The sequence below is a fragment of the Erinaceus europaeus genome, chromosome 7, assembly GCF_950295315.1.
Source record: "Erinaceus europaeus chromosome 7, mEriEur2.1, whole genome shotgun sequence".
NCBI classification, from domain to species: domain Eukaryota; kingdom Metazoa; phylum Chordata; class Mammalia; order Eulipotyphla; family Erinaceidae; genus Erinaceus; species Erinaceus europaeus.
In genome coordinates, this window is record NC_080168.1 from 125,726,410 (window position 1) to 125,751,465 (window position 25,056).

A 25,056-nucleotide genomic window follows, 5' to 3' on the forward strand; every position below is an offset into this window, starting at 1 on the left:
TTTAAAAAAGGGGTGGGGGCTGGGAGATAATACAATGGTTATGCTAAAGACTTTCATGCCAGAGGCTCTGAAGTCCTGGGTTCAATCCCCAGCACCATAATAAGCCAGAGCTGAGCAGGGCTCTGGCCTCTCTTGCTCTGTATCTCTCTCCCTACACCTCTCTCATTATAAAATAATTATTTTAAAAGAACTTTTGTGAAGCACAGTTGCTTTCACCTTAGAATTCAGTCACCTATAATCTTGTCCCAGCTCAGTAGCTAAGTAGCTTCAGGGAAGCTAGGTAGTTATCTTAACCTGACGCTTACCTCAGTCCTTTGGTACCAAGTGTCCTTTCAGTTGAAAGGAAAGTCCTTGTTTAAACGACAGGTAGATGAGGTGGTCACTCTTGACTCTACCAAGCCCATAAAAAAGGAGTTTACCCATTATGTTCTTTAAAAAAAAGGAGAAAAAACAAACAAAAGAAAATATGGAAAGAAAACAAACTAAAACAAACAAACTGGATAAAGTGCTCAGCAGGATTCTAGAGCCCTTTCCTGCTCCCCTTGGCTCCCACTACTCCTGCTAGCTGGACTGGTGCCTCTACACAACTGGTCTCCCTCCCTGCTCCCACAGAGACAGAGACTGGCTTCAACGCTCCCCACTGGAGCTTCTCCTGAGTTCCCTCAAGCTGAATTAATCACTCCTCTCTCCCTCCCTTCCCCTCCCCATGCAAGCATCTAGTAGAGACACTTCCTGAGGTAGAGATGCTATCTTATCAACCTCTACATTCCTTTACCTATCCAAGTCACTGGCACAAAAGAGGTACACTATTAACATATTAAGTAGATGAATACATACACACACACACACACACACACACACACACACACACAACTGCCTCAGAGGGAAAAGTGTGCTTTTTATTGGAGGGGGAGATCTTACTGCGTACAAAAATTTTAATTCTTCTGTATGATTTGTGGAAGAGCTATAACTGAAGAATGCTTCCCAACCTCAAAAAGGCAGCCCTTTCCTCTCACTGGCTCCCACCCTCAACCCCGGAGATGTACCAGGTCCACGCAACACTGAGAAGCATTCTGGTCACAGGCCCTTAGAGAAGAGTGTCTGTTAGGTCTGGGGAGTGAAAGCAAAGAATGAGCCCATGGTAGTTCAGAATTCTAGTGCAAGCTTCTCTAATAGGAGTAGCAGTTCACACGTCAAGTGCTCTTCCTATGAAACAGGAAAACGTTTTAACCTAAAGCATTTTAGCACAACCCTCTAAAATAATGTAGCTGGATAAGAGAGACATAACTTGCAAATTTTGAAAGGCAATAGTACTCATTTCATATTACAAATACCATGGCAAAATTTACATGAAAATATTAACTTAAACTTTTATATTTGTTTACAGAGTCCCAAAAAGATAGATGCAAACAGTAAGAGAAGCTAAGCCCACTCCCCAAAAGCCTCTGTTGCATATCGAATCGTTTTAAAGCATGCATAATTAAAGCAATCCATATCCCCAAGTAGCATAAAAAGCTAAGAAACACCAAGGCAAAGAAAAACAAAGCTATTTTGAGCAACCCACAACCGAACTGCTAAAATGAAATATACAAGACCCACAGTAACACTGGAGTCATTAAGAAGCTCCTGTCCTCTTGCTTCATTCTCAGCGTGTACTTTCTGGTAATGCTCCGACAAATCAATAGCTGTTCTACATCTTTTCATACATAATGGACAGATGAAGCCCTGTGAAATAACAACTTTTAGGAGGATATACATAGCAAGACTGTAAAACAAGATACACATAATGAACATAGGCATAGCAGAAAAATAATTGGTATTAGTTCTTTGTAGGAAAGGGATTTTAAGTAGAAACTGGACAGCAAGTGTAAGACCTATCCAAAGCAGAGTTATACAATCGGGTCCCATCTTCACGCTGCAAACACCTGCTGGTTCAGTTTGCTCACGGTCATCAGCTGCTTCGGCTGGAATATTAGTCTTGGGATTTATGAAACACTGATCTTGTCTGCAGACTGCGACTAGCCAGTTCGTTTCTGGTTTCTGAGAAGTGACTGACGGTTATAATGAGCACCTTTAAGTGACATAATGCTCTCAATGAAAAAGCGTCCTATAATGATGGCAAAATCTCGTTCAAGCTCACACTCAGAAGCTCTTAGTATGTGGCCCTCGCTTCTAATTACCTGAGACAAATAAAATCACTTTAAGAGAGCCACCCAAATGTCTGCTTGTGTGTATGTAAATACACACACATAACACATGTGTGGGCCATTACACTAACCTATGGTTTGGAATTTTATCAAGGAGGAAAAGGAGAAGGACAAGAGAAAGTGAGGACACAGAGAGAAAATAAATAAAATGAAGACAACTGGCTATGTCATGAGATTTGCTTCAGAAGAGATAAGGATTTGAGTCTCAACCAGTACCGGCTAAGTGATTATAAGGAAATCATTTAACTTGCCTAAAGTTCAGTTTCCTGTTCTATAAAATGGACTGACTCAGGCCAGGCCAATGAAATAGCTCACTTGGATAGCGTGTTGCTCTGCGTGCGCGTGCCCTGGGCCCACATCCAGCCCACGTCCACTGGAGGAAGCTTCAGGAGCTGTGGTCTCTTTCATCCTCCCTCTGTCTCTGCCTTCCATCCCTATCTTTCACAGAAAATGAGGCTGATACTAGCACCTACTTTTTTTTATTTCTTAATTTTCATTATCTTTATTTATTTATTGGATAGAGACAGCCAGAAATAAAGAGGGGAGGGGATGACAGAGAGGGAGAGAGACAGGCCTGCAGCACTGCCTCACCACTCGCAAAGCTTTCCCCCTGCAGGTGGGGACTGGGGGCTCCAACCCGGGTCCCTGTGCACTGTAACATGCGCACTCAACCAGGTGCGCCACCACACAGCCTTGCATCTACTTTCTAGTCCCTTCTTTTCTTTTTTCACGAAGCATGGCTCAGCTCTGGCTTATAGTGGTGTGGGAGATTGAAACTGGGACCTCAGAGCCTCAAGCATTAGGGCACTTGCATAACCTTATGCTATCTCCCCCACACTAGCACCTACTCTTGAGTGTAGAACTTGAAATGCTTGATAGTCTAAGATATTTTCAGTGCTCAGTAAATATTAATAACCAGGTACATGATTAGAAAGAAAAATAAATGAATCTAGGAAAGATTAAGAGACTAGAAGAATAGAATTCAAATCCTAAACTACTCAGCAAGATCAAAGAACAAATAAATATACGGAAAAAAAAATGAGAAAACGCTTTGAGAAAATAGGCAGTTGTAGTAATGAATGAGATGACTGGATTTTAACATCTTTGTGAAACTATCCTATCTGATCAAACAGGAGCTACCAAGGGTTTGAGCAGCTAGAGGAAGGGGGGGTCGGGGGAGGGGTAGGAATAGATGGTTGGCTTTGATAACACTAAGGAACCGGAAGGCTAGAATGGCCCAAAAACAGGGAGCAGGGTATAGATCGCTGGGTCTGGTAACACTATGGAACTGGAAGGCTAGAATGGCCCTTTAGGGTCCAAACTGCCTTAGATACAAACAAGAGGAAGAGTGAAACAGACTCCAAAATGAGAAGCAAAGTAGGGGAGCAGAGGAAGAGTAAACAGGACTCTAAAATGAGAAGCAAAGTAGGGGAGCAGCGAAAGACTCAGACCTGGACGTGAACCCTGGCTTCACACCACTCTTAGCAGCTTGTGTGAGTTTCAATTTCCTCATCTGTAAAACGGGATAGTAAAAAAAAAAAAAAAAAAAAAGGCCTATTTCACATGTGTCATATGCGAATCAAAGGAGGGCAACACAGGCGAAATGCTTATTGTAGGGCCTGATGGACGGAAACGTCCAGGATGTGCTGGCTAAACATCCTTAAAAGTAGAGCAGGCAGAAAATCAAAGCGAGCGGTAGATGTCATTTTCTTTAACTGAAAAGCTGCCCTCCAGGCAACCATAGTCACAAGAGTAATACTTCATTTTATCCCCGTTTAGTCACTGTAAGTTTCCACAAGTAATCATTCAGTCAGTCATTCAAAAAGTGAATGGAATCAGTGAGTTACTGAGTGAAATCACTAAGCTAACTTCATTAAGCTGAGGACACAATGGTTAAGTAAATAAGGCAAAGTCCCTGCCCTCAAAAGTTTCTTGAAAATGTTACCCAAAAATCATTGCTCTTTATAGACTACCACTAATCCGCAAATTTTATTAAGCCCACCTTCCAAGTGGGCTCTCCACTGTTACCCCGACTCCCTCCAGAGGCTTGTGGATCATGACAGCCTCCCCGGGTCTCTGCTGTGACATGACGGCTTGTTCTCCCTACAGCAGGAAAGCACTTCCTATAAAAACACACAGAAGCCTTGTCACTTGCCTGCTGAAAACATCACGGGTTTCCCATCTCACTAAAACACTAGCGCCTGTACACAGATGACCTAGAGCCCTACCTGGTGTTGCCTGGTGACCTCACTGGCCTAGTCGCCCTTGCTGCTCAGTGCTGGGCCCATACTCAGCTGCTGGCTGCCTGCCTTCTCAGCACACCAGGCGTGCTTCACCTCAAAGACAGACACCAGCTCCACACGCCAGCAGCCAGCTGGCTCACAGAAAGCCAATGACTCATTTCCCCCGTTAGAGAAGGCGTCCCTGAGGAGCTTACGGAAAATGTACAACCTTCCCAAACACTTTCTTTGCTCCCTTCCCTGCTTTATTTTTCTCAATGATTCCATTAGTCACTGGTAACTAGTATGTTAAAAGATTGTGTCTGTTTTAATCCAACCGACAGATGTAAGCTTCACCAAGATAGAGTTTTTTTTTTTTTTTTTTTATTGGGCAGGGGTAGATAGCATAATGGTTATGCAAAGAGAATCTCATGCCTGAGGCTCCAAAGTCCCAGGTTCTATCCCCTGCAGCACCACTGTAAGCCAGAGTTGTGCAGTGCTCTGGTACCTCTCTGTCTTTCTCTCTCTGCATCTCTTTCAAAAAGAAGATAAATAAAATACTTTCTTGAAAAAAGAGATTTTTTTTATTGATATTTTACTCACTGCACTGCCATATTCCTAGACTCCAGGAGAGTCTGCCATCGATAAACATTAATCTCAGAATAATAATCATCACCAAAAGGATAGCGACTATGATTCTGCCAAAGCACGTGAATAAGCATCTAGCTCACATTAAGTCAAAGAAAATTTCCTAGGAAAAGTGATCAATTATCTGTGATAAGAGCTGAAGGATACTCTGATACAAACAGACAAAAGGGTAAAAAAAAACAAAAAACAAAAACAAGAGCAGCTTAGTCTTAAAGATTAGCATATGCGAAACTCCAGGGACAAAGAAAAAATGGACACACCTTAAAAGCAGGAGTTATCATCAAAGCACCAAAAGAGACTGAAAACAGTGAAGTGCTAGAGGTAAGCAGGAAGGTGCCTCTTTCTTACACTGGGTAACTTACCTTCCAGGGGAAGCTAAAAAGCTTTCATCTGAAAAGTGGCCTGATCTGACCTGGATGCCTCTGATAGCTCTTCAAAAACCTGACTATAAACTAACGAGGGTTTAAAACTCTTTTAGTGTATGGGAGGGGGGGGGGAGCATAATGGTTGTGCAAAAAGTCTTTTATGGCTGAGATATCAAAGGACCCAGGTTCAATCCCCAGTACCACTGTAAATCAGAGGGGAGCCGTGCTCTGGTAAAAGAAAAAAGGAGGAGGTGGGGGAGTAAGTTTAGGTGAGAGGCAGTAATAACACTAGAAATGGAAAGAAGGGAGTAGATTCATGTTCTATTTGGGAGCTAAAGTAAGCAAGAACTACTCCTGTGATAAATATTACAGGGGGCCGGGCGGTAGTGCAGCGGGTTAAGCACACATGGTGCAAAGCACAAGGACCTGCGTAAGGATCCCGGTTCGAGCCCCCGACTCCCCACCTGCAGGGGGAGTCGCTTCACAAGCAGTGAAGCAGGTCTGTAGGTGTCTGTCTTTCTCTGCCCCTCTCTGTCTTTCCCTCCTCTCTCAATTTCTCTCTGTCCTACCCAACAGCAATGACGTCAATAACAACAACAATGATAAACAACAGGCATTGAGCCCAGTGATAACCTTGGAGGCAAAAAGAAAAAAGAAGAAAAAATGAATATTACAAATAAGAAAAATGAAGAATCAATTTGCTCCTAATTTCTTAATTTAAACATCAAAAAGTATCTAAGATCATGATGAAGAAAAAGAAGACTGATATTATGGCAGGAAAAAGCAGAGGGCAAAAATTAATTTGGAACATTAATTTTTAAACAAATGTTTCATTTGAACCACCTGAATTAAGGATTAAAAAAAAGAGCAAACTAAACCTAAAGTAAGCAGAGGGAGGGAAAAAAGAAGAGAACAATTTCAAAAGGAAAGAAGCAGAAATTTAAGATAATTTACAAAGCCAAAAGACAATTCTTCAAGAAGTAATAAATGGATAAACTCCTAAAGATATAACCAAGAAAAACAGAGAAAATAGCAGGGGAGATAACATAATGGTTATGGAAGGAGTTTCTCATAACTGGGACTCCAAAGTCCCAAGGTCAAGCCCTGCACCACCATAAATCAGAGTTGAGCAATGGTCTGTTTAAAAAAAAAAACACAGGAAATAAAAATTACCAGTATCAGGAGACATTACTGCTGTTCCCCACCGACATTTATGCCAGTAACATCTTAGATAAAACCACAAATGCCATCAAAGTGCAACTTGTCAAAACTAACTCCAAAAAGAAAACAAAGTCTGAATGACCTGATACCTAGTAATAAAAGTCAATGCATACTTAACCAAAACACTTGCCACAAAGGAAGCTCTAGACCAAGATAGTTATGCTGGTGAATTCGACAAAGCATTCACAGTAGGACTAATGCCAATCTTATCTATTCTTCTAGAAAAATACAAGTCTTAATTTATAATGTCAGTATAAACCCAATAACAGAATCTGAAAAATAAATTTCAAAAGATCACCGGGGCCAGGTGGTAGGCAAGCAATTTTGCAGAAAACCCAAAAAACTCTAACAATAAAAGAAAAGGCCAACAAATTGGACTTTACCAAAATTTAAAACATTGGTTGTTTTAAAAGAGTTTTAAGGGGAGTCAGGTAGTAGTGCAGCAGGTCAAGCGCAGGTGGCACGAAGCTCAAGAAAGGACCAGCAGCGTAAGGATCCTGGTTCAAGCCTCTGGAGTAGCTGCAGGGGAGTCGCTTTCAGGCGGTGAAACAGATCTGCAGGTGTCTATCTTTCTTTCCCTCTCTGTCTCCCCTCCTCTCTCCATTTCTCTCTGTCCAACAACGACAACAACAATAATAACTACAACAATAAAACAACAAGGGCAACAAAAGGGAATAAATAAATATTAAAAAAAGAGTTGTAGCATGAAAAAATTCAATGTGTTTCTAATCTGAGTTCCAGTAAGCAATAACAGAAAAATTCAAGGAGCTATTCAAAGATAATCACTGAGAATCCAAAACAGTTCAAAGACATAGTGTGCAGGAAGTGCAATCAGATCCAAGGATGAAAAAACAAAGCAATACTCATCCAAAGAGATCCGTGTGTACCTATGTTCATAGCAGCACAATTTGTAAAATTCAAAACCTGGAAACAACCCAGGTGTCAACAACAGATGAGTGGCTAAAAAAAAAACAAAAAACAAAAAAACTGCAGTGTATATACACAATGGAGTACTACTCAGCTATTAAGAAGGGTGAAGTCATCTTCTTCACCTCATCTGGATGGAGCTGGAAGGAATCGTACTAAGTGAAACAAGCCAGAAAGAGAAGGATGAGTATGGGATGATCTCACTCATGAACAGAGGTTAAGAAATTAGAACAGAAGGGGAAATACAAAGCACAGCTTGGACTGGGTTTGGTGTATTGCACCACAGCAAAGGACTAAGGGCAGTCATGGGAGTAGGTCCCAGTGCATGATGGTGGAGGAGGGCCTAGGCTGGGTCTGAAAGTGTTTTGCAGGAAACTGAGAAATTTTACCCGTGTATCAACTGTATTTACTGTAAGCCATTAATTCTCCCAATAAAAAAATATATATATGAAAATGAGAGACTGCCTGATTGAGTTGAGGAAAAGACAGTCTCAAAAGAGTATCAAACAGTGAGGTCATCTTTTGAACACTAACCCAGGAAGAAGACACAGATGGCTACCTTCAATGTGTTGAAAATTAATTTCTTTGTAGAATTTTGTGTGCAAGGAAAACAATTGTAAAGTATGTTTTTATCTGTTAGAGACAGAGAGAAACTGAGGGAAAGGAGGAGTAAACAGGGAGGAGAGGCATCTGTAGCAGTGGTAAATTGGTACGGGAAGCAGATGGTTAGCTATGTGGGGAGTTAGGGTGAACGAATAGGTTTTTGTTTTAGATTTCTGTTGTTGCTGTTGGTGTTGGAGGCACTGCTCTTTTTTGCTGATTTTCATACAAATCATACTGAACACACTTGCAGGCTTACTGCATCGTTCACTGCATAGGGAAAAACTAGGGGAATTAGGGGGAGAGGATAAACTGAGAATGTTCGAGCACAAGAGATTAAGGTAGACTGATAAAAAGGGAACAGCCTATCTGCTGTGCACTAATGCTAAGAAAGAGTATACAGGGGCACAAAATAGCTCTGGAGACCAAGGAAGGACATCCACCGAGTGGCTATTTTCTCAAGGAGACAGAAGATGGGGTTAGCAAAGACAGGTGGGAGAGCTGGGAACGGAGAAGAAAGAAAGGACGCAGCTATCTCAAATAGGAAAGTGACCTAATAAGAACAAAAAGCACTGCTGACTGGAGTTCAACTTTTTTTTTTTTTTGGGGGGGGGTGTGAGAGACAACTATGATTAAAGTCCTTTCCGAGGTTACAGCTGATCGATAACTTTGAGTTCATCATATCATAAACAAAGTTTGGTCTATCTTTCTGAAAGAGTTTTCTTAAAATGTGCTCCAATGAAGTCCAACGATCTTTTTCTTACCTTCACTATCTTGCAAAATGTTTTTTTTAACGTTTGGCTAGACAGTTAGTTACAGAGATTGGGGAGAGAGAGAAAGAGAGAGACCTGAAACACTGCTTCACAACTCTTGAAGCCTCCCCGCTGCAGTTGGTGACCAGGGGTGTGAGCCTGGGCCCTGGTAACTGGTAAAATGTGCGCTCAACCAGCTGCACCGTGCCCTGCTCCTTCCTGTAAAATCTTATTATGGTTAATACACATATATGAGAAGACAGACGGAAGAAGGGATGGAATTTGAGTCAGAGACAAGACAGAGACATAAACAAAGTGGAAAGACAAATAGGACAGATTCGCCGGCAGAGGTGGCAAAGGAGGATGGACAGAGGAAGGAGACTGTATAGGAGATGCAGCTGGGCCCAGGAAGGAACAAGAACCAGCACCATCAGAGCAGGATGGACACTGCTTTCTCAGGTGCCTTTTTTTTTTTTATGGGTGGCTTTTCTTTTCTTCTCTTTCCCAATTAGTTCCCTTTCTCTACAGTAAACAAATACCACTGGTTAAAATAATGCAACTATTGAAGTTGACTTCTCAAAATGTTTGCAATATTTCTTTCTTAAAGTCCTTTACCTTTTCAGTTTTTAAACTACTAAAGATAAAAGGGCCTTGTAGTCATAAAGACAAAAAAAAAAAAGTGTATAAATAATATAGTCTAGGGCCGTGTGGTGGTGAACCTGGTTAAGAGCATATGTTACAATGTGCAAGGACCTGGGTTCGAGACCCCAGCCCCCACCTGCAGGGGAAAGCTTCACAAGCGGTGAAGCAGGTCTGCAGGTGTCTCTCTATCTCTCTATCTCTCCCTTCCCTCTCAATTTATCTCTGTCTCTATCTAATAAAATTTAAAAAATAATAATATAGTCTAATTTTTCATGAACTCTGTAGTTTACAGTAATACAAATACAAAGCGATTCAAATTCACCAGTAATTCTTTATCAGTCCATTTGACAATCTTCATTAAGTTGAAAGGATAGTAGTACTAAGGAAAAATTGGCCACAGTGGGCCAGAGATCTGTCTCAGGGGTAAACCACAGGCATGGCGTCTAAGCACCAAAAAGAAAACCTGGCAGTATTATTTTATATATATATATAAAGACACACAGTTAAACAGAAGTACCTATCTACAGGAGTATGATTCAAAAGCTGCATTCTAATTTCTAAGACGTAGGAGAACTTTTCTAAGAAGAGCATAACATACCAATTACTCTTCCAAATACCTGCTACTTTCCCTTAAAAGAGAGCACCCTTTGTCCCCCAAATGATCACCCCCTTACCTCTGAAGAGCTTTCATTATTAACATCCACTGTGTTTATAGGAGTCGCTGAAGAATCTAAATCAGAACCTTGAGCACCAACTCTCCCAGGAGTCTGAAATGCAAACAGAAGGGGGCAAACGTCAAAGTAGATACTAGAAGGACATTCAGAAACTGTCCAATGACTTAAACAACAGCCAGGGCTAGTGTTACACATATAGGTAGATGGCATCTCAGTAAAAGGAAACTATTCTTTATTAAAGGCTAACCTCACTGAGTATGGTATAAAAGCCCCCAGTGTTTCTACTCATTTGCAGGCTTTTAAAATGTTGGGTTGTCAGAAAAGTCACAGTTTTTTTCTCTATGTTTTCCTATGTGTCATGAATTTTCTGACAACCAATAATTAAGATGGCCCAGGAGGTGACACAGTGGATAAGATGTTGGATTCTCAAGCCTGAGGTCCCGAGTTTGATCCCGGCATCATCTACACTACAGCGGTGTTCTTGTTTCTTCCTTCCTTCCTCTCTCTCTGTAATAAAAATATCCTTTTTTACATTCCCACCAGCAGTGCAGGAGGGATCCTTTGTCTTCACAACCTATCCAGCTTCTGTTGTTGCTGTTGCTACTGATGAATGACATTCTCAGGGGTGAGGTGGTATCTCATTGTCATCTTTATTTGCATTTCTCTGACAATGAGTGACTTGGAGCAACCTTTCATATGTCTGTTGGCCCTCTGTATCTGTTTATTTGGTGAATATTCTGTTCATATCCTCTCCCCACTTTTTGAATTGGGTCATTTGTTTTTGTTGTTGTTGCTAAGTCTGGTGTGCTCCTTATATTTTTTGGTTATTAGCCTCTTATCTGATACATGGCATGTAAATAGCTTCTCCCATTCTGTGAGGACCTGGGTGGTATTTGTTTGGATGGTGTTTTCTTTTGTTGTGCAAAAGCTCTTCAATTTGATGTAGTCCCATTGGTTTATTTTTGTTTTAGTCTTCCTTGCAATTGGATTTGTATCATCGAAGATGTCCATGAAATTTATATGGGAAAGTGTTCCACCAATATTTTCCTCTCAGTATTTGATAGTCTCTGGTCTAATATCCAGGTCCCTGATCCATTTAGAGTTGACTTTTGTTTCTGGTGAGATAAAGTGGTTCAGTTTCATTCTTCCGCATGTATCAACCTAGTTTTCCCAGCACCATTTATTGAAGAGAGCTTCTTTCCTCCATTTAATTGTAGATGGCTCTGGGTAGTATATTCATTTTGATGATGTTAATTCTTCCAACCCAAGAACATGGAATATCTTTATACTTCTTTGTGTCTTTTTCTATTTCCTTGAGTAGTGACTCATAATTTTCAGTATACAAGTATTTCATTTCTTTGGTTAGGTTTATTCCCAGATATTTTATTGTTTTTGTTGCTACAGTAAAAGGAATTGATTTTTGGATTTCAACTTCTTTTAACTTAGTGTTTGCATAGAGGAATGCCACTGACTTTTGAATGTTAATTTTGTAGCCTGACACCTTACTGTATTGCCTGATGATTTCCAAAAGCTTCTTGCTGAATTCCTTAGGTTTTTCTATGTATACTATCATGTCATCTGCAAACAGGGAGAGTTTGACTTCTTCTCCTCCAGTCTGTATCCCCTTAGTTCCTTGCTCCTGCCTGATTGCTATGGCAAGAACTTCCAACAGTTGAAAAGTAATGGTGATAGTGGGCAGCCCTGTCTAGTACCTGATCTGAGTGGAAATGCTTCCAGTTTTTCACCACTGAGTATGATGTTGGCTATAGGTCTGCTATATATAGACTCCACTATCTTGAGGAATTTTCCACCTATTCCCATTTTTTGTAGTGTTTTGATCATAAAGGGATGTTGTATTTTGTCAAAGGCTTTCTCTACATATGACCATGTAGTTTTTGGTGTTGATTTTATTGATGTGGTGGATCATGTTGACTGATTTACGTATATTAAACCAACCTTGCATCCCTGGCATAAACCCCACTTGGTCATGATGAACAATCTTTTATAGACTGCTGTATCCAGTTGGCGAGAATTTTGTTCAATATTTTCGCATCTATGTTCATCAGAGATATTGGTCTGTAGTTTTCTTTTTTGGTTGTGTCCCTGTCTGCTTTTGGTGTCAGAGTGATGTTGGCTTCATAGGAGCTGGAAGGGAGTATTCCAGTGTCTTCAATCTTCTGGAAGACTTTCAAAAGTAGAAGTATTAGTTCTTCTTTGAAGGTTTTGTAGAATTCATTTATAAAACCATCTGGTCCAGGACTTTCATTCTTGGGAAGGTTTTTGATAACTGTTTCAATTTCATTAGCTGTGATGGGCCTGTTCATGTTATCTAGTTCCTCTTTACTTAGTTTTGGAAGTTTCTTGGTATCTAGGAAATCATCCATTTCTTCCAGATTCTCTATCTTGATGGCATATAGTTGTTCATAGAAGCCTCGAATAATATGTTGAATTTCTGTGGTGTCTGTTGTGATATCTCCTCTTTCATTCAGTATCCAATTTATTTGGGTCTTCTCCCTTTTTTGTTTTGTGAGTCTGGCTAAAGGTTTGTCGATTTTGTTCACTCTTTCAAAGAACCAACATTCACTTTCATTGATCTTTTGTATGGTTTTCTTATTTTCAATATTGATGATTTCTGCCCTAACTTTAGTGATTTCTGTCCTTCTGGTTGCTTTAGGGTTCCTTTGTTCTTCTTTTTCTAGGTCTTTAAGATGTGCAATCAGGCTGTTTATTTGTGCTTTTTCTTGTTTCCTAGTGTGTGCTTGTATGGCTATGAAATTCCCTCTCAGGACTGCCTTAGCTGTTTCCCAAATATTTTGATAGCTTGTGTCTTCATTTTCACTGAACTCTCGAAACATTTTGATTTCTTCCTTTATTTCCTCTTTGACCCAGTAGTAGTTAAGTAGTGTACTGTTGAGCTTCCACATTAATAGCAGGTTAAGCAAGTGCACATGGTGCGAAGCACAAGGACTGGTGCCAAGGATCCCAGTTCCAGCCCCTGGCTCCCCACCTATAGGGGGGGTCGCTTCACAAGTGGTGAAGCAGGTCTGCAGGTATCTATCTTTCTTTCCCTCTCTCTGTCTTGCCCTCCTCTCTCTAGCTCTCTCTGTCCTATCCAACAACAACAACAATAATAATAACAACAATAATAAAAACAATGATAAACAACAAGGGCAACAAAATGGGAAAAATGGCCTCCAGGAGCAGTGGATTCATAGTGCAAGCACCGAGCCCCAGCAATAAGCTTGGAGGCCAAAAAAAAAAAAAAAAAAAAAAACACCCTGGGTCCATACTCCCAGAAGGATAAAGCATAGGAAAAATTCCAATGGAGGGGATGGGATGCAGAACTCTGGCAGTAGGAATTGTACCCCTCTTATCCAATGGACTTAATCATAATCAGATCAATACAAAATAAAATAGAATCACTACTATATTAAAAATATATCCTTTTTGAAAGCTTACTTCTGTATACGTTGTTCTATAATATTCAATGCACTCACACAGAAAATCTTATTTCATCAAAATGACATCTCAGAGAAAGATAAGTATTATCTCTTTATGTAAAAGAAAACAAGTTCAAAGTGACTAGGGACTTCAGCGGATTATACTACTGAAAATCATAAAGAAGCTGAACTAAAGTGCTAATCTGACTCCTCTTACATTTCTCTCTATACTACATCAACTAAAGTACAAAATACTTTCACTGGTGTTAAAAGATAAGTACAGCACCCATTGACGATTAAAATATTCTTAATAATTTTAAACATAGGTGTATACCTCAACATAGTCTGACTATAAATGACAAACCCATAGCTAGTGACATACTTATGGTGAAAAACTGAGTTTCCTCCCCCTGAAATCTGCATCTAGACAAAAATATAGACTCTTAACCACTACTGTTCATCACCAAAAAAAAAAAAAAAAAAGATAAAATACCTGGGAGTAAATATAACAAAGGCAGTGAAAGATTTTCAATGAACACTGCATGACATTATTAAAATAAATGGAAAGATAATTCCTGTCCATGGAATGGAAGAATAAATGTGGTTAAAATTAAAATGTTGTCTTACCTAGAATTATTTATAGAGTCAGTATAATCCTAACAACAGTCTTCAAGGAGATATCAATAGAAGAAACAATTCTAAAAACTCATGTGGAAATAACAAAGACTATAAATAATCACAGCAAGTCTGAGAGAAGAGGGTGGGGGAATGGAGGTATTACATTCCCTGACTTCAAGTTATACTACAAAGCAAAAGGAATAAATAAAACAGTGTAGCACAGAAAAAAAAGGAAAGAAGAGAAAGAAAGAAAGAAAGAAAGAAAGAAAGAAAGAAAGAAAGAAAGAAAGAAAGGGAAAGGAAAGGAAAGGAAAGGAAAGGAAAGGAAAGGAAAGGAAAGGAAAGGAAAGGAAAGGAAAGGAGGAAAAGAAAAAAAGGCACTTGTAACAATGAAACATAGCAACCAGAAATAAGCCCTCAAATATTTAGACATTGAATACATGGAAGGAGCCCAGACAACAGTCAAACCCTCTCCAACAAATGGTGTTGGGAAAGCTGGTCTGCAGGATAAATTATACAAGATAAATCTGGGAGAAACTGTTGTTCTAAAATGCAAGGAAGCTACCAAACACTAACAACCATCTATCAAAAGAACAAAAACCATCTTGAAGAATCATCAACTAGCTAAAGCTGGGCAATATGCACATAAAAAAAATCATACTGGCTTCACCTAACTGAAATATCACACACAATATATCCATCCATGGCTGCATGAAATACATTAAAATTACTAAGTTCTACTTTCTAAAGAGAAAGCAAAAAGTCAAGCATATCTCATTGATTACCACTTCATAGTATAAACACTTATTCTGAAAATTGGTAAAGATTTTTGCTTTAACACTGTGCCTTTCCAGTATGCACTGAAGTCCACAGTAATTATATATCCCTGGATGATGCTGACAGAGTTCTTTATACAAATCTTTTCTTGAGTCTTTCCCCTCAGAAACCTTTGTCCTTAACATTCTGTTTTGTCCTTATAAGTTCTCTGCTCACACTCATAAGACAAGGGAAAAGTGGTATCTGTGGCAGATTAATAGCACTAATGAATAGCACTTGTGTTTAATGCCCTTCATTCTCACTTAATCCTCTCCCCCGGGGCCAAGAGTCTGACTTGACTGATGGCAAAGTGGCAAAGGAGATAGAAGCAAACACTTGAAAAAATACTTGCTCGTACTGCTGGAAACCATGTAAGTTCAGCCTATCCTCAGACATATATAACCCAATGAGCAGAATCAGCTATTTGAGTGAGGGAACCTTTGATTAGCTATTTTGATCAAACCTGGAGACTCCAAGAAAGACAGCAGGACTATTCAAACCTACCCCAGATTGTTGAAGCACAGATCTGAAGCAGATAAAATGGTTGTTAGTAAAAGCTGGAGAGAGCTTTATTGTGTAGTAAGAGATACAAGCGGAGACAGTAGATGTAGAGCTTCCTCTCTATTGAAATGGAACATTCTGGAGATGAAAACGTTTCACACGGACTAAGGTATTCTTAGTACAATACACAGTAATGTCACAATAAAAGTGTACACCTATATTTCACACAGTTTTAAAAAAAGGATTAATGTAACTACTCCGGTTTACATCATTCTATTATCCATCCTTTTTTTTTTTTCTTCTTTTAACTTCCAAAGTAAAAAAAGAAATTGTATAACTGAACAGCTATTTGGTCTCCAGGGTATTTGTATAAAACAGAGGTCTTTCACAGTGACAAATGGAAGAGAAAAAAAAAAAAAGAGTTGCTGAAAAACTCGAATTCTCAAAATATTGTTAGAGGGATGCAAAAATAAAAATGCAGGGGGGCAGGCGGTGGTACACCTGATTAAATGCACACATTACAGTGTGCAAAGACCTGGGTTCAAAGCCCCTGGTCCCCAACTGCAGGGGGAAAGCTTCCCAAGCGGTGGAGCAGGGCTGTAGGTGTCTCTCTGTCTCCTTCCCTCTACCTCCCCTACCCTATCAATTTCTCTGTTTCTAGTCAATAATAAATAAATAAATATTTTTTTAAAAGACTGAACCTGAGACCTCTCAGAGAGAGCCTCAGGCACAAGTCTTTAAAAAAAATAAATAAAAATGCATATTCTCACTGCTAGGAAATGGACAGACTCAGAAAATTCACAAACAAAAACAAGCCAGCATGCTCACTAGGGTGGTATTTAGAATCGCAAAGCTGGAGACAACCTAAATGTCTGCAGCAGCCAAATGATCTTTTCCTCCTTACTAGGGCAGCCTCGCTTCTCACAACAATCTCTATCAATGAAAACAACCTTAAATGACACAGGTCCAAGTCTGGTAATCTATAATAAATAAGTGTAATTATTTAAAAGAGCAAAAGGTGATTCTGAATGGCCAAGGAGATATCACGGCAGTAACACACCAAACTTGCATATCTGAGACCCCAGATATCCCAGTTTCCGTCTCCAGCTCCTCCATATGTCCGAACCAAACTCTGCTCTGCTTTTCTCTCTTTCTCTCTCTCTCATGAATGCATCTTTAAAAAAAAAATGTTGGGAGTCCAGCAGTAGCGTAGCGAGTTAAGTGCATGTGGCGCAAAGCACAAGGACTGGAGTAAGGATCCTAGTTTGAGCCACCGGCTCCCCACCTGCAGAGGAGTCGCTTCACAGGCGGTGAAGCAGGTCTGCAGGTGTCTGTCTTTCTCTCCCCCTCTCTGTCTTCCCCTCCTCTCTCCATTTCTCTCTGTCCTATCCAACAATGACAACAGCAATAACAACAACAATAATAACTACAACAAGGGCAACAAAAGGGAATAAATATTTTTTTAAAAAAAGTTAAATCCAAAGTGCTAATGCTGGAAAATGTCCAAGTGCAGTCAGGGTGAATTTATGCTATTAACATACATGTTCACATAACAGTAACATACTCCAGCATCAAAAAATGTGTGGATAAATACAGAAGAAACTACAAGCTATTTGGTGAGGTTCTTTCTTCTTCTTTTTTTTTTTTTTCATTTTATTTCTTCTTTCCCCCAATCGGAACTCCTAGCCGGCAACATAAAACTTCATATAAAATTTGTCTCCATCTCACTCTGCTTGCTCTAAATCTTCAACCGTGAAGACAGGAATAAGGGACATCTACGGATAGTGTGACTAAGACAGCTAAGGCTGACTTTAGATTCTTCTCTGAGGATTCAGTCAAGGAGACACTGGGCCAACGGTGCAAAGCAAACAGCACGTAGAATCACGTGGACATATGGCGATTTGGGGTCTGGAGCACCAGCAAGCAGGATGGATGCAGTGACCAGCCAGTGGTCCGTGAGAGACAGAGTATGACAGAGAGAGACCCACCTCCATCTCTGACACTAGTCTACGTTCTATTCGCGAGAGAACCAACGGAACAGCACCTGCTGTGTTGGGATCACTCGGAAACCTGACGGCAAATCCTACCGCCTGGACCGAGTAGCGTGTACATGTGACTACAGGACACCTTGAGCAAAATAAAGTTTCAGAGACAAGAAAAAAAATAATAACACAGAAATGTCCACAGATACAGAGAGACAGGTGTGATGTGGTTTGAAGAAGCTGGAATGCTAAGAGCCTCGCACGCGGAGACACAGCCTGTGCCACCTCTGTGAGCACTGATAGACAGACGAATGATGCACTCCTTTTTTTTAATAATTATTTTAAAATTTTTCCCCTTTTGTTGCCTTGTTGTTTATTGTCATTGTCGCTATTGTTGGGTAGGACAGAACTTAAACTTAAACTTGTCATCATACTGTTGAACACTACCCTCTGCTAGTTATTATACTGCACGTGGGGATAAAAACTTTTAGGGGAGTTAGCTACTTGAATAATTCCAAAGCCATGTAATAAAAGGTAGATGCACAGAGGGAGAGTCTGCGAGTGCAGAAGGGAAAGTAGCTAGTCCGTGGTGAGAGGGTGGTGAGAGGGTGGTGGAGTCCAGACTGATGGGTGGGAGGCAAAAGGTGCTGGGAGGCCTGTAGAGAATGCAGGCGACTCCACAGGAGGAGCGAGAGAGAGAGAGAGAGAGAGAGAGAGAGAGAGAGAAAGCATCTTATGCTCCCAGAGGGATAGAGAATGGGAAAGTTATCAGGGGAGGGGGTGGGATATGGAGATTGGGTGGTGGGAATTGTGTGGAGTTGTACCCCTCCTACCCTATGGCTTTGTTAATTAATCCTTTCTTTTTTTTTTCTTTTTCTTCCAGGGTTATTGCTGGGCTCAGTGCCTGCACCATGACTCCACCGCTCCTGGAGGTCATTTTTCCCCCTTTTTGTTGCTCTAGTTGTTGCAGCCTCGTTGCAGTTATTATTGCCATCATTGACGCTGCTTTGTTGGATAGGACAAAGAGAAATGGAGAGAGGAGAGAAAGACAGAGAGAGAGGGGGAGAGAAAGATAGACACCTGCAGACCTGCTTCACCGCCCGTGAAGCGACTCCCCTGCAGGTGGGGAGCCGGGGGCTCGAACCGGGATCCTTATGCCAGTCAGTCCTTGTGCTTTGCGCCATGTGCGCTTAACCCACTGCGCCACCGCCCGACCCCCAATTAATCCTTTCTTAAATAAAAAAGAAAAAAGAAAGAAAAGAAAGCATCTTATAGGCAGGACCCACGTCCCTGAAGAGCAGGAGGCAGCCCAGCCCAGCCCAGCCCAGCCCAGGGCAGTTAGAAGTGTTTTTGCATGTGGTGAGAATAGCTATAAAGACTTGGGGCTTGGTGCTGTAGACAGCAGGAGCGCTGGGATGCTGTCATCTTTTAACCCACTGCGCTACTGCCCAGCCTCCTATGCTTTCATTTTTTTAATTTATTTATTAGAGGGAGACAGATATTGAGAAGGGAAGGGGAGATAGAGTGAGTGAAAGAGAGAGAGGGAGAGAGAAAGAGACCTGCAGCACTTCTTCACTGCTCTTGAGAAGCTTCCCCCACGGGGAAGGTGGGGGACCAGGGACACGAACCCGGGTCTTTGCACATTGTAATATGTACTCAACCAGCACACCACCACCTGGCCCTTCTGGGATGGTAATAAGGAAAAGCTTCCACAGATATTCTCCCCAGAAACTCTTTAGTAAGGAGTGAATTAGGGAGCCGGCAGTGGCGCAGCGGGTTAAGCACACTTGGCGCAAAGCACAAGGACAGGCGTAAGGATCCCGGTTCAAGCCCCCAGCTCCCCACCTGCAGGGGAGTCGCTTCACAGGCGGTGAAGCAGGTCTGCAGGTGTCTGTCTTTCTCTCCCCCTCTCCGTCTTCCCCTCCTCTCTCCATTTCTCTCTGTCCTATCCAACAACAATGACATCAATAACAACAACAAAACTACAATGATAAAAAACAACAAAGACGGGGGACCGGGTGGTGGCGCACCTGGTTAAGCACACATGTTACAGTGCTCAAGGGCCCAGGTTCGAGCCCCCGGTCTCCACTTGCAGAGGGAAAGCTTTGCAAGTGGTGAAGCAGGGCTGCAAGTATCTCTCTGTCTCTCTCCTTCTCTAGCTCCCCTACCCTCTAGATTTCTGGCTGTCTCTATCCAATAAATAATGATTTTTTTAAAAAGGCAATAAAAGGAAATAAATAAAGAAAAGAAAAAAAATAATTGTTTAAAAACTGGAGACTGAAGATAAAAGGATTAAGTGTTCCTTGAAGAAATTTGGATTTTAAAATAGTAACAAGAAAGCAACATTCGCAGCCCCTAGCATGTATAGAGAGCTCAGGGTTTCAGGTACTGATGGAAAACTTTGACTCGGATTAACTCACGTCACCTTCACAAAAACCGACATGCAGGTACCACGATTACACCTGTTTTTAAGAAGACCCCGAGAGGTCAAGTAACGCGCCTCGTTACTCAGCCAGTGAGTCGGGTGTGGGTCCCACTCTTGGCTCTTAATCAGTAATTATACTGTCTCCAGCTCAAGCAAAAAGATCAACAGGATCAGAAGAGAAACTTCATTCTAGCCCTGGTTCTCTCATGTCTTAATCACTTCTTTATTGTACACACATAAAAGAAACGCACACAGAGATAATAACCCTTAAAATCTGCTTGAATGTGCTAGTAACAATTTGGTCGGGCGTGCACGTGATCTGCAAGGGCTTACCTAACCTCTTAGTTTGGATCAGGACCCTCTTGTTCGCTCTTGGGGCTCCCCTCCTAACTAACACACCTGAAGGCAGATCTTCTGTCCCCTAAACACAAGACTCCACAGGGATCTTGTCTGCTTTATCCATCGGTGCATCCCTAGCACAGGGTGAGTCCATAGTAGATGGGGGCTGGAGGAAGGGTTCAGAAGGTTTTCCCTCATCATTATCACTTTGGCTGCTTGTGTCACCATCGTCCCAAAGCTGATTATAATTACTTAGCACATGAAATCATTCTCATCAGCACCACTTACACTTACACAATGCCAACACTGGCACATCAATCTTACACGTTCTGTCCAACATTTGCAACATGTCCTACTAACCCTTGGGAGAAAATGTCACCCAGTACTTCCCACTGGCATAATGATTATTCTGAATCAATAGCACTGAAGAAACTGCAGGTGTGGGGACACTCTGCCTCTCCTTTGCCTTCTTGCCAGCAGAAGATAAAAAGAAACTCCAATGTCACCAATGCTGGAATGTTCAGGAAGGAATGAAATAGGAGGTGTGGGAGAAGAGGGGTTTGGGGTCCTTTCAGGGGTGGGGGGGATAAGAAGATGTAGCAGACAGCTGTTGTGTAGAAGTGGGAAGTCCTACACATGTATAGACAAATGTGCTGGAACTCATTAGCCCCCAATAAAATCAAAAGAAAAACTCATATGCCAAAGGCATTCTTGTCAACCAAGTGAAGAAATCTGTACAAATTCACCTTTGCTACCTAACTGCTTCTTAACCACGTCCATCTGACCCCGAGCCTAGTTTTGTCCTGCCAATTCTTCAAACATGTTGCTTGTCTAAAAGCTGTAATACTTCTTGCTGTGGTCATAACTTTGAATCTTCATTCTCTTGGAAGGTTCACATGGACATGTAAAAAAAAAAATCTCATAAAATGTATAAACTGGGGCGGGGGAGACAGCATAATGGTTATGCAAACAGACTTTCATGCCTGAGGCCCCTAAATCCCAGGTTCAATCCCCCACACCACCATAAACCAGAGCCGAACAATGCTCTGGTGTTTCACTCTGTGTCTCTCTCTGCATCTCTCTGAAAAAAAATTTGATTAAATTAAATTTTTTTTAAAAATGTATAAATTGGTGCTAGGGAAACTGCATAGCGTATATGCAAACAGACGCTCATGCCAGAGTCCGGGAGATCCCAGGTTCAAGCCTTAGCGCCACCATAAACCAGAGCTGAGCAGTGAATGCTCTGGTCTTTCTCTCTGTATTTCTCTCTCATTAAAATAAAAACTTAAAAAGCTTATACTTACACAATTTATTTATTTTTAAATATAGAAAATATGTAAGCTTTTCTCCTACTAATAGATCTTATGTCAGTTTAATTCTTAGGAGCATTCTGAGAGAGTAGATAAGAATTTTTTTAGAAAAAATTTTATTAGGGGGATTAATCATTTAAAGTAAACTGTAAATACAGTTGTTGGTACATGTGTACAATTTGTCAGTTCTCTGCAAGAATTTCGTCTTTCTTACTTGCCAAGTATATTTTGCTGTTTAATAAAATCTTGCTGAGTTTTTTTCTTGCTGATTTCTATGTCTACAAAGTGAAGATCAAATTTTCAGTTTGCTTAGATTTGTTTGCTGAAGGAAATAAAAAGGCACCCTAGGCCCTGGCTTCTAATATGATTCACCACTTAAACGAACAGGACTCATTAAAGAATAGCAAGTTTCAGGACTTCTAGACAAAGCAGGGGAAAAATGAGCTTGCACGGGCCAGGCAATGGCACAGTGGGTAAAGCATTGGACTCTCAAGCAGGAGGTCCCGAGTTCAATCCCTGGCAGCACAGGTACCAGAGTGATGTCTGGTTCTTTCCCTAGTCCTATCTTTTTCATTGACATGTAAATAAAATCTTTTTTTAATATAATAATAAAAATAATCTTGAAATACCTTGCTATGCTAAAAGTTAAGAAAGAACTCAAATAAATGATAGAGGCATATCAAAAGCAGTCACTGGGTCAGGGTAGATAGCATAACGGTGAGTCTCCAAAGTCCCAGGTTCAACCCCCTGCACCACCATAAGCTAGAACTCAGCAGTGCTCAGGAGAAATAAAAAATAAAATAAATACAAAGTCATCTTCATCAGAAACTGACTTTTAAAAAAGCAGTCACTTTCGTATATCAAAATACATCACTCTGAAATTCTGCATTCTTGGCCAGAATGTTACCCAGAAGGCGTTGGGACTTTCTCAGATTACCACATCTCCAGTCCTTGAACTGGCTGTTTCTCTCAGATTGTTGATCTAGATTATCTTCTCATAGATCAAGGTTTAGAAGTCACCTTGAAGGAGTGTCTCACCCGTCAAATAGGGGGCAACTGAGACTGCAAATAAAACTGCAAATAAACATGGACAACAATGACTTACGGGTCATTTCATTAGTTGAAATTGTGTGTTCATGCCAGAAGGAAAGAAGGTTAAAGCAGAGCTAAGGACCAGTTAGTAAATGTGCAGGGAGTGCCACAGTGGGACAGCTGCCGCTGCACAGCCGCTGTGGTGAAGACCACCTCAGGAAAGTGCGCTAACCAGATGCTAAATCTAGAGGGGGCTTTTTTTAGAAGCAATATAGTGGCATGGTTTTATAAGTAAATGCCTACTGGTTGCAAAGGAAGAAAGACTACTCAAACACAGCGGCCACCAGCAACGGAAGGCTGTTGAACAGTTCGAAATGGTTAGTCCAGGGGAGACAGCAAAACGGAAAATAAATCAATATAAATCAATCAATATCTTTGGGACTGGGCAGCGGTGCACCCAGCGGAGCGCACATGCTACCACGCACAAGAACCTGGGTTCAAGCCCTCAGCTCCACCTGCTGGGGAGAGTTTCAGAAGGAGTGATGCAATGCCCTCTCTCTCTCCCGCCCTCTCTCTCTCCCTCCCTCTCTCTCTCCCTCCCTCCCTCTCTCCCTCCCTCCCTCCCTCCCTCTCTCTCTCCCTCCCTCTCTCTCCCTCCCTCCCCCTCTCTCCCTCCCTCTCTCCCTCCCTCCCTCTCTCTCTCTCCCTCCTTCCCTCCCTCTCTCCCTACCTCTCTCTCTCTCTCTCTCTCTCCCCCCTCTCCCTCTCAATTTCTCTCTGTCCTATTAATTAATTTAAAAAAGAAAAATAGTCCTAACTGAAATGTACCCTTGTGAAAAATACCTCTCAAACTGTGACGGTTTAGTATTAGAAAGATTATGTCATTAATACTTGTTTCCATTTTAAAAAATATTTTAAAGCTTTTTAGTGGCTAAATTTATTGTATTTTTTTAATTTTATTTATTATTAGATAGACAGAGAGAAATTGAGAGGGGAAGGGGAGGTAGGGAGAGAGAGACAGAGAGACACCTGCAGCCCTGCTTCACCACTCATGAAGCTTTCCCCCTGCAGCTGGGGACCAGGGGCTTGAACCTGGGTCCTGGTGCACTGTAATGTGAGCACTCAACCACGTGTGCCACTACCTGCCCCCACATTGATATTTTTTTCCACTACCAGAGCTTTACTGGCGCTTTGTGCCTACACAGGTCTACAACTCCCAGCAGCCAGTTTTCCCCCCTCCACACAGAGTGTAAGAGACACCAGGCCGGCTGGTGGTGCACCTGGCTGAGTGCACATGTTACATCCAGTGTACACAAGGACGTGGGTTCAAGCCCCCGTCCCCACCTGCGGGGGAAAGTTCACAAGTGGAAAATCAGTGCAGGTGTCTGTCTCTCCCCCTTTCTACCTCCCTCTTCCTCTCAATTTCTGCTGTCTCTCTCCAATAAATAAAGATAATTAAAAAAATAAAATTAGATTAAAGAGTTTTAAATTTTTTTAATATTTCTTTTTGTTGCCCTTGTCTTATTGTTGTAGTTATTATTGTCGCTGCTACTGATGTTGTCGTTGTTGGACAGGACAGAGAGAAATGGAGAGAGGAGGGGAAGACAGAGAGGGGGAGAGAAACATAGACACCTGCAGACCTGCTTCACCGTTTGTGAAGCGAGTCCCCTGCAGATGGGGAGCCGGGGGCTCGAACCGGGATCCTTAAGCCGGTCCCTGCTCTTTGTGATTCGTGCCACATGCGCTTTAACCCGCTGCACTAGCGCCCGACTCCCTAAATAAAAATTTAAAAAATAATAAAAAAATAAAAATAACTTTCTTCTCGAGCACCACTCCACCAGCTCAGTGCGCTATCTCCCAGCTCCTCGCTGATAATGATTTTATATTGATCGTATGTTGGGATATTTTATATATGCTGGGTCAAAAGAAATATACTTTAAGAACCAATTTCACCTTGCTTGTTTTGTCTTTGTCAATGTCACCACTAGAAACACTAAATCACGAAGGTGACTGACTCATTTACAGTCATAATCTAAGCAAGGAAGCAGGAGCGCACTCTCTCACAGTGTCTCTGCTCTGAGCGTGTCTCCAGGTCACTGTGGCTTCAGGCAACCTGAAGGCAGGCGCTATGTCCTATTCACTGTGCATCCCCGATATCCAGTGCACAGCAAGGGTGACAAACTTACTTCCTGGGAGGCAGTAGGAGATGGAAGGCAGGCAGGCAGGAAGGATGGTGTTGACACTGTAATTCCCTCCTAAAATGAAGCTGTTTTCTCTTTCTTTCCTAATCACCACCTTGTGCTACTTCCTCCAGAGTCTCCCCCACTCATCCCAGCTG

General features: G+C 41.5%; 1 protein-coding gene across 9 annotated transcripts in view; it reads right to left on the reverse strand.

Annotated features, from left to right (window-relative positions):
* Nucleotides 1–25,056, reverse strand: part of EEA1 (early endosome antigen 1) — a 119,891-nt gene that overhangs the window by 82,988 nt on the left and 11,847 nt on the right. For 4 of the 9 annotated variants that reach the window (XM_060195520.1, XM_060195518.1, XM_060195522.1 and 1 more), the window contains exons 1-3: nucleotides 10,256–10,348; nucleotides 4,210–4,330; nucleotides 1,600–1,725 (exon numbers count right to left, since the gene is read on the reverse strand). In XM_060195520.1, the coding sequence (XP_060051503.1) occupies nucleotides 1,600–1,725; nucleotides 4,210–4,330; nucleotides 10,256–10,281 (273 nt within the window). In that variant the 5' untranslated portion in view covers nucleotides 10,282–10,348. Of the gene's footprint in view, nucleotides 1–1,599; nucleotides 1,726–4,209; nucleotides 4,331–10,255; nucleotides 10,349–25,056 lie in introns of those variants that run through there. The other 5 variants (XM_016188187.2, XM_060195525.1, XM_060195523.1 and 2 more) reach the window with 2 other exon arrangements.